This window comes from Chenopodium album, chromosome 25, assembly GCF_948465745.1.
Source record: "Chenopodium album chromosome 25, dcCheAlbu1.1, whole genome shotgun sequence".
NCBI lineage: Eukaryota > Viridiplantae > Streptophyta > Magnoliopsida > Caryophyllales > Amaranthaceae > Chenopodium > Chenopodium album.
In genome coordinates, this window is record NC_137858.1 from 15,149,028 (window position 1) to 15,165,093 (window position 16,066).

At 34.3% G+C, this 16,066-nt stretch overlaps 2 protein-coding genes across 2 annotated transcripts; both read right to left on the minus strand.

Moving 5' to 3' along the window:
• Positions 1-2,896: 2,896 nt before the first annotated feature.
• On the minus strand, positions 2,897-4,968 carry LOC145615619 (uncharacterized). The gene is made up of 2 exons (XM_081670690.1): positions 4,493-4,968; positions 2,897-3,220 (listed from the first exon to the last, which is right to left on the minus strand). Exons 1-2 carry the CDS (start codon positions 4,928-4,930, stop codon positions 3,128-3,130), a joined length of 531 nt encoding a protein of 176 aa, XP_081526816.1. The 5' UTR covers positions 4,931-4,968; the 3' UTR covers positions 2,897-3,127.
• A 2,367-nt stretch (positions 4,969-7,335) lies between these two features.
• Positions 7,336-15,428, minus strand: LOC145615232 (somatic embryogenesis receptor kinase 2-like). Its single transcript, XM_081670298.1, has 11 exons — positions 14,887-15,428; positions 13,607-13,739; positions 13,424-13,495; positions 12,222-12,365; positions 10,675-10,746; positions 10,506-10,577; positions 10,316-10,428; positions 9,162-9,293; positions 8,728-9,069; positions 8,026-8,420; positions 7,336-7,897 (listed from the first exon to the last, which is right to left on the minus strand). Exons 1-11 carry the CDS (start codon positions 14,957-14,959, stop codon positions 7,583-7,585), a joined length of 1,863 nt encoding a protein of 620 aa, XP_081526424.1. The 5' UTR covers positions 14,960-15,428; the 3' UTR covers positions 7,336-7,582.
• Positions 15,429-16,066: the final 638 nt, after the last annotated feature.

Below are 16,066 nucleotides of genomic sequence, written 5' to 3' on the forward strand. Positions count from 1 at the left end.
CTCCATTTGATTGCTTGGTTGATGTTTGTGAGAAGGCTTTTGAGCATGAGAGAAAAAAGAAAGAAATATCAACACCGGTTAAGATTGTTTCACCACAAGTTCAACCTCATCGTAATCAAGGTGAAACTAGTTGTCCCTTGCATGCTAAGAAGGCTCTACCACAAGAACGACCTCAACTATCGGATCGAGTCAGACAAAAAATTAACGAGTTGGGCGGGTTTGATATTAAATTTGTGATCCAAAAGGAGTTGAGTGACTCTGATTTAAAAAACAATAAGCACCGATTGCCAATGTCCAAAAAAAGATGTGACGTAAATCTAGATTACATTGGTAAAAACGTGACGGTAGATGTAATACAACCCAACTGTAATCTGACCGTAAGCCAACTAAATTTCACTGAGTGGGAAAGCCTCGGCTGGTATGTTTTGAATGGAAAAAACTGGAGTGATTTTTTTTTAAGCAGTAATAATAATCTTAACGTTGGAGACATAGTTCAAGTTTGGGTCTTCAAATTACCAGTCGATAATGATCAAGAAGCTGCACAACATCGCGCTCCCGGGCCTCCTCCTCTTGTTACTCGTCCCGGTTTTGTTGTTGTTAAACTTTGATTACTTTCTACTTTCTAGTTTTTTTTTCTTTTTTCTTTTTTTTTTTTTGCTAATATTGGAACAATATTATTTTATTACTTTATTACTTGTTTTTATTTATTTAGTATAATTAAGGGTTTTTGGTGCAAAAATATTACGTGTACATACATCCTAACCTAGTTTTTGAGCCATCAATTGTAATGGTTGAAGGACATTAATTTATTATGCATGATAAATTTAATTTCTGCAGAAACCCAAGTAGTTAAAATTTGGACACAAGTAGATTTTCCTGGTCCCCTTAATATAATTTTCTAGTTTAATAAATAAAATATAATCTAATGAAGTATATATATATTTAAAAGGGAGTTTTTTTCCGAGTTTTTAAAGAGTGATGTAGGATCTAATTTTCTCAGCTCGCCATGTAAGATTATAATCTTAGTAGTAGCCAATTAAATAAGAGATTATTAATTTCTTTTAGAATTAAAAATTCAAATGCCACGTAAGCAAAATTGGCGAATGAGATTTTAAGTTTAAATTAATTAAATATTAAATATTATCTTTTAATATTAGAAATTTTATCTAAATATATAACAAATTTTATCTCATAAATACAAAAAAAAAAAAAAAAAAAAAAAAAAATCAAACAAATCGTGCATCGCACGGGCTTCATCTAGTATATATATATTTAAAGGGGAGTTTTTAGGATTTAATTTTTTCAGCGCACCATGTAGGATAATACATTTTAGTGGTAGCCAATTAAATACGAGATTATTAATTTATTTTATGATTAAATATTTTAAATGACACGCAAGCAAATTTGCCGAATGAGATTTCCCATTTTAAATTAATTAAATATAAAATACGAAAAATTGTCAAAAAAATACAAACTTTGAGTGGTCGGCCAAAAACAAGTTAAACTTTTGATTATTTCTAAATAATACGAACTTTTGGGGTATCTACTTTAAACAAGACAATTTACCTATAACCAAAATAACCAGTAATATATATATATATATACACACACACATTTAACAATATAATTAACACATAACCATAATTAACAATTAAAATAATAATAATAATAATATAAAAAAAAACAACTCCTCCTCCCCAATGTCAGGCAGCCACCCCAAGCCTCTCACTAACAGCTCCACCACCCCAGTCGCCAGGCCAGTCTAGTCAATCGGCTGCCGGCTGAATCTTGCCGTCGCCCTATTAAGAAATCCCCTTCCCCAAACCACCATAATTGAATCCCCTTCCCCCAAACCACCATTAATGAAATCCCCTCCCCTAAACCACTATTCACGAATTTCCCATCACTACCCAAAAAAAAAACCATGAAATTCCCCTCCCCACCACAAATTGCGCCTCCGCCCACCCTCAAAAACCCTAGTCGGTAGGGTTTCGGGCTTGAGGGAAGGGCGATCAGAAGTTTCGGGGTACGAGTAAGGGAGCGGGACAGGTAGGAACTGGGAATAGGGTCGCCGGCGCGGGGGAGGAGGTTGAGACGCGGGCAGGGTCCCACCGGAGGACTGGGCGCCGGGGAAGGGTGGCTGGTGGGGAGGGGCCAGGGTTGTGTGTTTGTTTTTTTTAAAATAATCATAACAACAATGAAATTTAAATCTTTTAGGAAATTAAAACATTAAATAAAAAAAAATTCAAATTAAATCATTAACCCATTGAAAATTAGTAGTAATTATTTTACTAATGCACAATTAGAATAATAAAATTCTATAACCAGTAAAAGTAAATATTCATTTTGTGGGTTACACCTATCAAAGCCAATTTTTACAAATTACAACAAAAAAATAAGTCACCTGAACATTTTAATTTGAACTACAACCAAAATTTGATTTTCAGCCACTTTTATCGGAATATGACGTTATTATATCAATAAATGATACTTTAGTATAAACAATTGCCAATATAAGTAATCTTATACACATACTTCTTCTTTCTCTCTCTCTCATTTTTTTTTTATTTTTATTATTTTTTTTTTAACTTGCAAGTTGCAACATACCTTTAAGCATGCAGTTTTAAGAGATGATTAGTTTATCAAAATAGTTGATAGATTATATATATAATCTATGGAATTAGCTATGTACAAGTTCATTATAATACTCCTACATTAAGTTAAACAAGCTAAAAATTTAACTTACTTAGTAACACATATAAAATTCGATAAATCTCACACATAACATCACCAAATTTTTGGGTGAGGGATTGTCCTTAAATAAAACTCCTGCATATCATCATCATATACACAATCACAAGCCATAATTCAATATTCACACGCACAATTGAATATAAAAATATGATGAACTAGTGCATCATTTTGTCTCAATTAATAACTGATGATGCCAAGTTATTACGATGGTTCTTTTTTTTTTTTTCCACGAACAGTACACGCCTACAAGAGAGGTTAGGGCACGATGCTCCCAAGGCTATCGTGAAGTTATTGAGTTGTGAAAGACACATATGATGTTTGTGGCACGAAGAGAAACTTGTAAGTACGTAGTCCGGTAGTCGTAGTAGTTAGTTTAGTGAATTTGACCTCCTTTTCCAGTACTAACTCCAGGCCTTGGTGGAACCCTGATTCTACTCTGCTTTGGTTGCGGCACTAAGCCTCCCTCCTGCACATTTTATTCAAACAAGATGTTACTTTTCAAAAATACGGCGTATAGTTCGTATATTGTATAATATATGTATAATGCCAATAGTATATTTTACTTCCTACTCCATAGTAATTATAAAGAGTTCTTGACTTCTTGTAAAAAAAAAATATAAAGAGTCAATGCAAAAGTAACTTATACTGCACGGTGTAAATGTTTAATACGGAGTAATAATAACTGCAATAATAATAATCTACATACGAAGTATTAATTTATTTTAGAGTCACTTATTAACTTTCAACCACAACTCTCTAAATCACCAATGCTCAAAATCAATTAACTATCTAAATAGTTGTTTTAATTAAAAAAAAATCTCGCAAAGTAAATTTTTTGTGATACTAAATTGGTGTTTTTTTAAATGGCTCAAGGCCATTAAAATTTGTTCATTTTTCACTCTCAAATTATTACCCAAAGAAAAAAAAACAATTCAAATAAATTTGAAAATCTAATACTCTATACTAAATCAGACTATTTTTTAGGGTAAAGGCTAATTTTTTAAGAATGAGGGATAGCTCAAGTGGTTAGAGCTCCCCTTCCGGATCCAAGTGTTCCTGGGATCGATTCACATCAACCGTCCTTGTGGCTCACTAAACTACAAAAAAAAAAAAAATTAAATTAATTTTTAAAAAAATAAATTATTGTTGAAACATTTATTTGCATAGGAAATTCATTGTATTTATTAATTTTATAATTAATTATTTCTCTAGAAACTTCTATAGTACAATTATTTTTTATGATTTATAAAATCAAGCATGACTCGGGATCAATCTAGTAATTATAAAGTTAAAATTTTTATTGCAACCATTTAAGACTTTATTTGTGGTGTTTATTTCAATCAGATCAATTAATGGTTTCATGCTTTCAATTAACAACCACAACACCCCCCCCCCCCCCCCCCAAAAAAAAAAAATAAATAAATAAATAACTCCTTGTTACCCAAGATGTAGAGTACAATTATAATAATTATTAATGATGGTACTTGGTTGATTATAAAACAATAATAATGGGAGAAATAAATTGAAGACTCATATGCATACCATGAGTTCCTCCAGTATAGTAGCCTAATTGCCCTAAAATAATAGCGTTGCATATACTACCAAGAAATTAAATAAATCACATAGAAAGAAAAAAAAAAGATATATACCAGTAAAAAGAAAAAAGAAAAAAAAAAAAATACTGATACCAGTAGAAAGTAAAAAAATTAATTAGTAGTAATTTCCTAATTTGACTTACAGTGTCTATAGGTGGAAAATAATCACTCCCTCCTCCTGCACTTCCGCCACCGTCATCACCACCAATATCGCCATCATCACCACCGCCAACATATGGTGTTTCCGTAATCGGACAAGTCGTCTCATCTTCTCCTTTTTCATCATTATCAATCACAGTCGTAGTCGAATCCGGAATAATCACAATAACTCCACTAGAAGCAGCACAAGTACTTATTGTTGTCGTCTCTTCAACTCCTTCTTCACCACCACCGTTGTCGATTGAGGATGAACTCGGAACAATAGTCGTAGTAACATCAGTACAAGCAGCAACAACATCATTATCATTTGTAGTCGTAGATTGAGAAGGTGTAGGAGGAGGAGAATCTTGTTGAAAGCCTAAACATCTAAGAATTGTTGATATTAATTCATCAAGAAATTCACAAGGACCTTGTAACAACATGTTACTAAGATAATAATTACTAAAGTTTTGTTGTTGTTGTTGTTGTTGTTGTTTCTCTTCTTCCATGTTTTTTGATGAACTTATTTCTTCTCTCATGTTTTTTTTAGATGGATTGTTGTTGTTTGTGTAAATGACTAAATGCTATAAATGAGGATTTATTGTATGGTAGGTATATTCAGACAGTGTTATTTATTGTTTATGGTATTATCATTTTTATATGTAACACCATCTCAGTTATGTGGTATTGCCTTCTATTTTTATTTTTTTTTTTTAAAAAATAAATATTGTAAAATAGATTCAATGAAAGTTTTTTTTTTTTAAATATTCTGATAAATATTGAATAGAACAGCTGTTGATATGAATTTGTTGGCAGTCAACTAAAGACTCTTTCTCTTTATTTTAAGGGGTTTCACATTTAGTAGTACCTCATGATCTACATTTTTGTTTTTAATGAAAAAAAATGGGATACTTCGGATCTAACAATATGAAGTAGTCACACAAAAAGATATGGGCGAAGTTAATTAATTGGGTAAGTCTTCCATGTGGCTAGTTACACGGTGTGGTCACTTATTTGAATGAGTAACCCTTATTTCTCATTTAAGTTAAGTAACCTGGACTCTAAAAAAAAAAAAAAAAGCTAAGTAACCTACATACATCTATACCATTGCATCAAATCTAAAGTTTTATTTATATTTGCAAACTGATAATAATATCAAATTAGCAACCTAAAACCAACTATAGTATTTCAGAGAGTATGTTACATTGTCATCTAACTGCATGGAGGTTTACACCTTGTCTTTTTGTAGCTAACTCCTATCTACATTCTACTACGGAGTACTTATATAAATATAACCATATATTATAGACTTTAAAGTAAGAGTTAAGAAGATAATTTATTCAAATATTCAATTGGTGAGTCCAAGTGCATAAATGTGTGTCAAAGTTATGACTTCCTGCAACAAGTCATTTCCAGATTAAAATGTAACATTTATGAAATAATATACTTTTGGATTTTTATTACAAAATTAGTTAAATTCCAAACTCACTTCTTCCGAACTAGATGAGACAAATAGACAAGGAGATTTCTATACACACCGAAAATGCAAAATTGTTTTATATAGGCTATTATTCCCATGAAAATGGAATAATTTAAATAAAGTTTTTGTTTTCTTTGTCAAAAATAATCAAATAAGGTGATTGTCTGTTTTTTTTTTAAGGGAGGGATTCATTTGATCTAAAATTTTTTGGTTTGGACATATATGACACAACATACTAATTTGATTAAATTTTGACGATTTGTTTTGTTAACATAAATGTAAAATAATATTTTTTAAGTGAGATCTTGTTAGAATTTTCATTGCAACATTTGCAAATAGTTACTAATTTCTTAAATGAAAGAATAATGGAATTAAGAAAATTTGGTCTAGTTTTCAAAAAAAAAAAAAAAAAAAAAAAAAAAAAAAAAAACATTTGGTCTAGCATGGTTTTATTCTAGAAAAATAAGCGCAGACATTTTTCCTGTTATGATATTCACATACTATTTTTGATAATTAGTACAATAATCTCTATAAAAAGCGGTCACATAAAATTCTTTTAATAGATACGGTCTCAATATAAATTTTCTTATTACTCTATATCAACTTATTACACTATATCAACTTATTACAAAGTATCCTTTTTGAAGGAAACTGATCAACCATATTCATAAGGGTTATGTATAAGAAGCTAAAAAAGGAAATATTAAGGATAAATTAACATTTATTACACCAATCTGCGCGTGATTTGGTCATAAATTCCTAACTTAATTTCATTTTAGGAAGTATATTTAATGTTTATATATAGTCCTAAGGGCTACATATATCATTATCCTTTTTTGAAATAAGAACAAAATCCTAAAACACCGTGCAAAAGGCATGATGCAAGGAATTTATTCCATTAGGTTGCTAATGCCAAAGGCAAAATACAAAGAATTTTGAAAACAGTAAAGACTCAACATATTAACTTATCTCTACATTTTTTATTATTATCAGAGTATAATATAATCTCACTAGGAAGCGTTAAAATACAACTCAAGTATCTTTAACTAATTTTGTCAAAATAAATAAATAAATAAATAAAGTACTTTTGCAACCTACAAACTATCAAGACCAAGAACTTGCCATGTGTGTCCATCCACGCATATTCATTTTATCCCTTGATATGAAGATTCAAGGAACACATACTTGCATATCATTTTATCCCGTAGTATAGAGATTCAAGTTAGGATAGTCTTCTCTCGAGTCATAAGTGTTTGCATGTATTAGTTGTATGAATGGCTGGATTATGTCACAACCTGAAGTTTTATCTTTGCAAGAAATTTATAAGAAAAGTTGCTGAATCTACAGTTAATTGATCAATTCTGTCAGATGGTCACAAAATAGTCCCATAAACAATATGCAATTTCCTGAGAAATTGCCCCTCCAAATCAGGTCCATCATGTCCATATACACAAATAAATATGTAGCCCAAAAAAGAGGCACTCAGTTACAAGAACACGCCTAAAGATGAAGAAAGAGAAAACAAAAATTATAATAATAATATGATGATAATAATAAATATAATGAAAAAAAGGAGTTAATTAAATTAATTTCTTTTTGATTCTGGGAGTGACATTCATCTAGGACCAGATAATTCAACTGCATGCAGATTGTCAGTTGAATCGACGATCCAATCTGAGTTAGAGTGAGGAGCTAAATCAACCTCTTGCCGAAGAACTTCCACCTTCTGCCATTCATCCCACCTCTCGGCCAAGCCATCACCTTCAAGCATTCTTACTACCTCTGACATTTTGGGTCGTTCCAAAGGGTTGCCTTGCGTGCAAAGAAGCGCAACTTGAATAAGCTGCTCCACTTCTGCCTCAATGTAGTTATTTTGAAGGTCAGGATCAACAAGCATTTCTAATTTCTTTTCTTTGAGAAGTCCTTTAACCTGTGGCGTCATTAGTTGATAAAACAGCCAGATTAAGGAGTGCATAAAATTTTGGGAGAAAAAAAATTAATTGTTATATCATGTACTAAAGATATATAGTCAAATTCCAGAAGTTTCAAGTGGCATACCCAATCGAGTAACATGACATCATCATCATTCGCAAGTCGAGCAAGATCGAAAGCCCTCTGTCCAGTGATTAACTCAAGAAGCATTATACCATAACCAAAAACATCAGTTTTTTCTGAAGATTTTCCAGTAGACAGGTATTCAGGAGCTATATGTCCTATGGTCCCACGTACAGCTGTAGTCACGTGAGTGTCCTTGTAGTCCATCAGCTTAGCCAGACCAAAGTCACCAACAACAGCTTCAAACTCCTCATCCAATAATATATTAGCAGCTTTCACATCTCGATGAATGATCTTTGGGTCACAATGGTCATGCAGATAGGAAAGTCCTCTAGCAGATCCTAATGCAATTCGTTTGCGTGTAGGCCAATCCAGTGGTGGTTCATTTGGTGGACGTTCTGACAAGAAACAATTTTAATGTCAGTAATAAGGTCAGATATAACCTCAAACAAAAATAAACTACCAGTCAGAGATATGGTTTATTTCTCAATACCACTCCCCCCCCCCCCCCCCCCCCCCCCCCACCCAAGAAAAGGTTATTGCTGATTCGCAATCATGGAAATGAACATATTACTTGTATTTGAAAGAGCAATAGCACACCAGATTGCATTACCTCGTAAACAGAAGGCTATTGCTGATTCGCAATCATGGAAATGAACATATTACTTGTATTTGAAAGAGCAATAGCACACCAGATTGCATTACCTCGTAAACAGGAGGCAACACTGCCGTTAGCCATGTAGGGGTAAACAAGCAGCCGTTCTGTCGGTGTCATACAAAATCCACGCAACCGCAGCAAGTTTCGATGCACAGCCATGCTGATCATTTCCACTTCTGTTTGAAATTGCAGCTCACCACCAGGAGTACGTTCTTCCTTCAAACGTTTTACAGCAACCAATGATCCATCAGCAAGGCGTCCTTTATACACCTTACCAAATCCTCCTCTCCCAAGTATGTTTTTGTTGCTAAAACTATCAGTAGCAACCTGCAGTTCTCGTAAAGAGAACCTTTTAAGCTGCCCCAAATGTACTTCTGGATCCTCCTCAGCTGCAGAATGGAAGCAATAAGTATATTTATGGTAGGTGATGGCAACTTTTAATGTAAGCCTAAATAAAAGGCTGAAAACTTTGAGGACTTACCAGGCACATCAAAGAAGTACTCTTGAGGCTTCCTACGCCGCCACCAGGCAAATAATATAGCAGGGGCAGCAAACAGTAAAGCAGCACCGGCAGCCACTCCTCCAGCAATTGCTCCCGTGGCACTGACGCCACCTAAAATCCAAACGATGAAAATTCAATAAGGCCAAAATACATAACAAACTCAGAGCTGGGTATCTGATAAGTGGAAGTTTGCCAAGTAGATGAATTACATCAGCTACAACCTATGTTACATTGACACGGGTACGGGTATCCGATATTGGTACGTATCCGAGTGTCTGATACGCCATTCTCAAAAATTTAGGACACGGGGACACCGTCTTAACATTGGACTCGGGTACGGATACGGCAATAATTTTGTCCATAATATATCAAAAATTATATAGGTGGTTTTTATTGATAGATTTTTATATCTAGGTGAGTGGATTGCTAAAAAAAAGTAAACAAAATAAAAAGCCCAAGTTGTTTATTTAAAAAAAGCCCAAGTTGTTGATAGAGAAACATAGGTTTAAGGCCTTTTAAGCTTTTTACCAATTAAAACAAAACCCTAGCCGCCACCCTTAAGCACATATATTAAAAAAAAAAATGTTACTGCTAGGTAAATCAGGAGAGAGGAGGGAGAAAAAAAGTCAAAAACTTCAGAAATTAAATAAGTAAATACACGTGAAAGAAGAAAGAGAGAGAAAACTGCATTGAGAAAACTCGTAATCGTGTTCATCTTCGAAATTGTTTGAGAACCGTCTTCATCTTCTTCAAAGCTTCAACTCCTTCAATGGCCGCCGTACCCGAGAACAAAATGGAGTATCCGGAACGGATTTCATACCCGGATCGGTGTCGCGTCGTATCGACCCGGGTATGCCGGCCAAAATGCCGTGTCCAGGTAACATAGGCTACAACTGAGTTCCAATGCATTAGCAGTTTAGCACTAAAAAAGAATTCAATTGACAAATCAAAACACAGCAAGTAGCAGGCTTCCTATGAGCTAAGACTACAGTTAATGACAACATAAATGATATACCCACAAAGTACTATCAAGGTGCATGAGCTCATCCAAACAACAGGTAGAAGTGATGTCAATCAATCAAAAAATGGAAAACCCATAACTAATTGGTAATTGATTCAGAGCAAGAACCTGCCTTGATTATTAATTGGCGGTGGTGGTATGAAAGGAGGTGGTGGTGAAAAAGGTGGAGATCCAGGACATGGCCTCCCAGTGACAGGACCACATAGATTTAAGTTATTAGCAAAACTGCAATTACAAAAAGAAAATATCAGAAGTCCAACAATATTGATGTATATTCCATGTAAATTCACATTTATACAGACCTTATTGGCGTAAACAAGGAAAAGGAACCATTGTCTGGAACAGCTCCCGAAAGACGGTTGTTTGATAGATCCCTGATCAAGAAAGGATCGCATGTCTCAAAAATTCATAATAACTGAGTAACAGGACAATAAGACTAGAGCAACTAAGAGAAAGTACAAAGAAACTTACAAGACCTGCAACGAGGTAATATTTGTCAGGGACATAGGAATGGGGCCTGTCAGACTATTGTTATTTAGCCGACTATCCTTGCACAGAAATTTCAAAATTAAAAGAAAATGTTAGGACCTCATTTATCTCCCAATCAATTGAGATGCACTCCAATTAAACATATCCAATATTCGAAGTTCAATATCCAAACACAAACTTCACTAGCAACACTCTTGGAAGCAAATTCAAGTCAAGTAATGTCCATTTTCCTGGGTCATTTGAATTCTTTTCATGTCAAAAATAAACACACAGGAAGCATGCAAGCATCCCAGAAGAGTTTCATTGAAATTATGCAGAAAAATGTTAAAATAATCATCAGACATATGTTTGGTCCTTGTTTTGGCTCTTTTCCACAGCATCTCTATTACTTTACAACCTAGAAATGAAGCAACAAAAAGAAAAGAAAATAAAAAAATAAAAAATAAAAAAAAAAACCCCTGTCCACTACTACAACTTGTCAACTTGGCTTGCATTTCACTTACAGCAATATTTTGGAAGGGATCATTAACCACCTTTAGACAAGGGAAGAGGGTATGTTCATTAAGCACAACATATGTAAAACAAATTACCCTTAATAGCCTTACAGCATGTTTTCCCCCATTGAACTTTCACACATAAGAAGAAATGAGGAAAATAGCTACAAAAGTATTTTTGGAATGGCTTTCACAAAAGCAGAACATTCAATGCATAAAAAGACAATTAATAATTGTCTCAATCAATCTGAAAGTACAAAATGGAAGGAGATAAGGAATAGTTCTTTGGGTTTATATTTTATACTTCTGGCAAAGAAAATGAAAAGAAAGCCAGTAAATTAGCACACCAACCTCACTCGTCTTTATTCCCTCCACAACCAAACCATGATTGAACCACTAAAAGGTCTCCTTCAGATATAAGATGCCCCCCATAGGAGATCATAAGAGTCAACAATGATTAGTTCCCATGAGCCATCACATCTCTGTCTTGCCTCTCTCACTACCTCAAGTTTACTTTAACAAGGAGAGAAGATTATTTTGAAGGCAAAGTATTTGACTGCCTAATGCAATTAATGCAAAATAGAACCTAATATCATCAAAACAAGCGGGAAAAGCTAGTGAAGAGAGAAGGGGAGGAAAATGGTAAGACTAGACACCCAACAAGATTAATGAAACCTCAAACTGCAGATGGTCTCATCAAACAAGGAAGTTGTCATCACACTTACCATTATGAACAATCATTGTTGAAATGTTAAATCACATTGAAACCATGACAAGTCTTTGACTAGAATTAAGAGAAGCCCTTTTTCTACACTCAGTCAATATTTCATCGCCAGGAATAATCAATCAAATCAAGAGCAGCCATGAAAGCCATATCAACTGGGATTTTGGCAATAACTACTAGCAGAAAGATAACATAGGACCACATAAGGCCATGCATACATTCAACACAAACATATCAATGCAAATGTCAAAGGCAAAGAAGGTATATTCTACTCGTATCAATATAGTCATGCAAGGGATTGATATACATACAGAAAGCGCAACTTTGATAGCCTGCCCAAAGACTCTGGAATTGGACCGCTGAAACTGTTCAAATAGAGATCCAAACTGACCAAATTTGTCAGATTGCCCAGCTCACTAGGTATTGGCCCACTGATATTGTTACTGTACAGTTCCCTGAAAATAAAAACATACTCTAATAAGTTCATATAATTTCATAACAAAAAGCAGCAAAGGCTCAAGTACTGAAGTACATGATAAAAGTTACATTCCAATGAACCGAAAAACAAATAAATGTGTGCTTGGTTCATACTATAAGCTCAAAAGCAATAATAATTCGGATGATAAGATGTATGCAATCCTATACCCTTTAAACAAGAGAGAGAGAGAGAGAGAGAGAGAGAGAGAGAGAGAGAGAGAACTTATTCATAATGTTCCTAACTTTTGAACCTAGGGAATGTTATCAAACATAATTTGAATTTCCAACATATAGGTTCCCATGCATTTTTAAGCGAAGGCTTTATCCCAAATTTGTTCAGCCATGCTGCCTTCCACTACACAGTATAATTTTGGCATTTAGCTGACAAGAGTATTAACCTGGCATTAAATGGAATCATGGTTGTGGCAGTTCTAATTCTTCCCCCCTTAAAGCTTCTATGTTGGTGGTCAGCCACCCTTTAGTTTGTGGGTCACCATTTACACTATTCCCATCCAGCTCATCTAGCACCAGAAGTCCAGAATGAGTTCTTTAGTTGCCAGTAAAAGTATAAACCCATCCAAGATGAAAATTTAAACCAGTCCCATAACCCAACTTCCTGATTTACAGTAATCTGTTACAACAGATCACATATTTGGATGATACCTCCAAATAACACACTCCTAACTCTAGTGTGAGGCCAATACAAACAATCATGGATTCAAAGCTCTATATACACAAAAATTTTGAAGTTCTGGCTACGTATTCTAATTTCCATGTGATGTTGTAACCCAGTTCCCGGCAGTTTGGCATTCGAAGTTAGGCTCTATTTACAATTTCATAAGAACATTCCAAAGAACGTCAATTTTAATCACAGCTGATGTCATCATAATATGTATAGGTAATACTAATAATCGAATAAACAAAAGATCAAGACAACTATCATGGAATATTATACATAAGTAATATAAGCAAATAAAAACTCCAATAGATAATATGAAGAAGAAAGCTTCTGCCTAAGTTACAAGCTATGACTTACAAGTACTGAAGATTTTTAAGTGAGCCAAGTGCTGGAACTAGTTGACCTGACAATGCAGCATTTCCTAGATCTCTGAGCATACGCAGAAGAGAAAATGATGTAAGATAATTAATTTTAATTAGTAAATTGTAGGATAGAAGCATGAATTTTACCAAGGCAAAACCTTGTAAGGTGGATACTTACACTCTTATAACACTGTTATCCGGGTTACAAGTGACGTGAAACCATGTACAGGGATTTACAAGGGTGGGATCCCAGCTTTGCAATACATTGAAAGGGTCATCTAGGTTGTTTCTCAAACTATGAAGAGCATCCCCTGTTTAAATAATTGAGACAGTGCAGAATAAGCTTACAATTTCAGTTGTTTGTATGATATTAGGATTGCACCAAAAGAGCCAGAAAAATATACTACAAAAGCGCAATCAATAAGAGCAACAAACATGAAATTTAGTTAAGTGATGCATGTAGTAATCAAAATGGGTATTGATAACAAGTAGCTGATAAAGAGAGGAGTAAGCAAATGATGGTTACAAGTCCATTTCATGATGACATGAAAAATCAACAAATCTCAATGTTGACATGAGTAATCAAGTGAATCCCAGCCCCACTGCTCACAAGCCACAACCTTCCCTTTTGAAATTGCCACTTGATTACTAATGATCTTTGATAGATTAAACATATGCATCTCAATCACCTTGTTGACTAAGATATGAGCAGAAAGAAAGCAAAATCCCTTAAACCACATTAATGACAAACAACTGAAAACGGTTGTATATGCCTATATAGACCTCACAATGCTGTATAAAACACTCTCCTAAAGTCAAAAAGAACTCTTATTTCTCCAATAGCCCCAGAAACACGGTCAATCAACACCATACCAGTACTCACACCCAAGAAAAAAGGTCAACACAGGAGTGGAAATTCAAGCGTCATGAACTATTACATCGTCCAAGGGTCGGAACAAGGTACTCCAAAGTCCAAACTAAATCAAAGACAACAAGTAATTCCACATTGTACTCGTCACTTTCGGTCCCCAAGAAGTCAAGGTGAGCTATTCGCAAAAACTAAACAATGATCAGCAAAGCAAGAAGTCTTAGCCAGCTTTCTAGTTTCAATGTTTGACAATTCATAAACCATCAAATACCCAACAAGCTGAATGAGGGACCACCTCAACTATCAACTGAACACAAACAGCCCCATATAAAATCAAAATTAAGCAAGTCAATTTAAGGACTTTTAACCATCAATTGATTAAAATGACATTCAAACTAAATTCCTTAACTAAGCAAACACAAATTCTTATATGCGACACGCCACACCATTCAAAAATCAACATATAAAAGCATATAAAACCATACACAATTTACATAAAATTAGAAACATAATTCATCAAATTTGACAGATTTTAACATAACCCAGAAAAATTCAGCTGCAAATAAAACAAACTTAAAAGAACAAAATACCTTCCACATTAGCAGAAGTGAATTTGAATGCGAGCAAAATATACAAAAGAGAAGCTAACACCTCCACCCACATGATTCTTGTACAACTTCAGAATTCACCTCAGCTCAGATCCAAAAACCCAACATTCTCAATACACAAAAAATCAAACTTTAAAAAACCCTAAAACCCCAAATGAAGAACAATCCGCAATTCCACCACCATTGTTAACCAAATTGAAAATTTCCAAAAACCCCAGAAAAATCAAACTAAAACTTGATCTCAAAAATCAAAAAAACCCATTAAAAGCAACATTCCATAGTTCAACAACAACCTACTTTTCCCTTCCTTTGAGCAAAAATTTCAACTTTTTTTCTCTCTCTATGTAACAATCTCACATTCCAAGACCCTTTTCACTGTACACCTTTTCCCACTTTCTCTCTCTAAAAAAATCAGCTTATCTCTCTAAAAAACTCTATCTAAGAAAGAAACAATGCAAGAAAAGGTTAGTTTAAGTTTCTCTCTCTAGAAAGGAGGAGAGAGAAAATGGGGGAAAAAGGGGAGTGAGAGGAATGAGTGAAGGCGTGCAGGTAGGCTGGAAGGGCTGCCCGAAACGGGAAAAGGGGAAGCTGACCGCTGCCCGAAGACAGTCAAAACGGGTTCCCGCTACTCTCTGACTAACTGGCAAACCTCCGTTAAGGATGATAGGGGTAGAGTGGGGTCCGTTTTGTGACACGTGAGATAGGGTGTGTTTGGATTACTTCCTCCATTCTAGTTAAAATCTCACCCGACTCGATTAGAAACCGTTTCGAAAAATATTTATGTGAACACAATAATTTATTATGACACAACTTTAAAAAAAGATTTGACCCGAGTCAACCTCATTCGGCCCGATCCAATCAACCAGATTGACCATCTTTACTCTGTTCTTTACTTCTTTTAAATGCATTACTCCGTATTTGTGAAGAAAAAGGACTTTTAACTAGTTTTAGAAAGAAATACTCATTAAAAAAAATGATTCATGTAATATGAGATTACGAGATATAAAGAGAATTTAACTATCAAATGATGCATCTAATTTAATACAGTACACCCACAAGTAGAACTTAGAAGGTGATACATCTAAAAAACACGGATGTTGCTAACAAGCACTCCAAAACATAGGGCTTTGTTTGGTTCAATATTAATAAAGGAAGGGAAGAG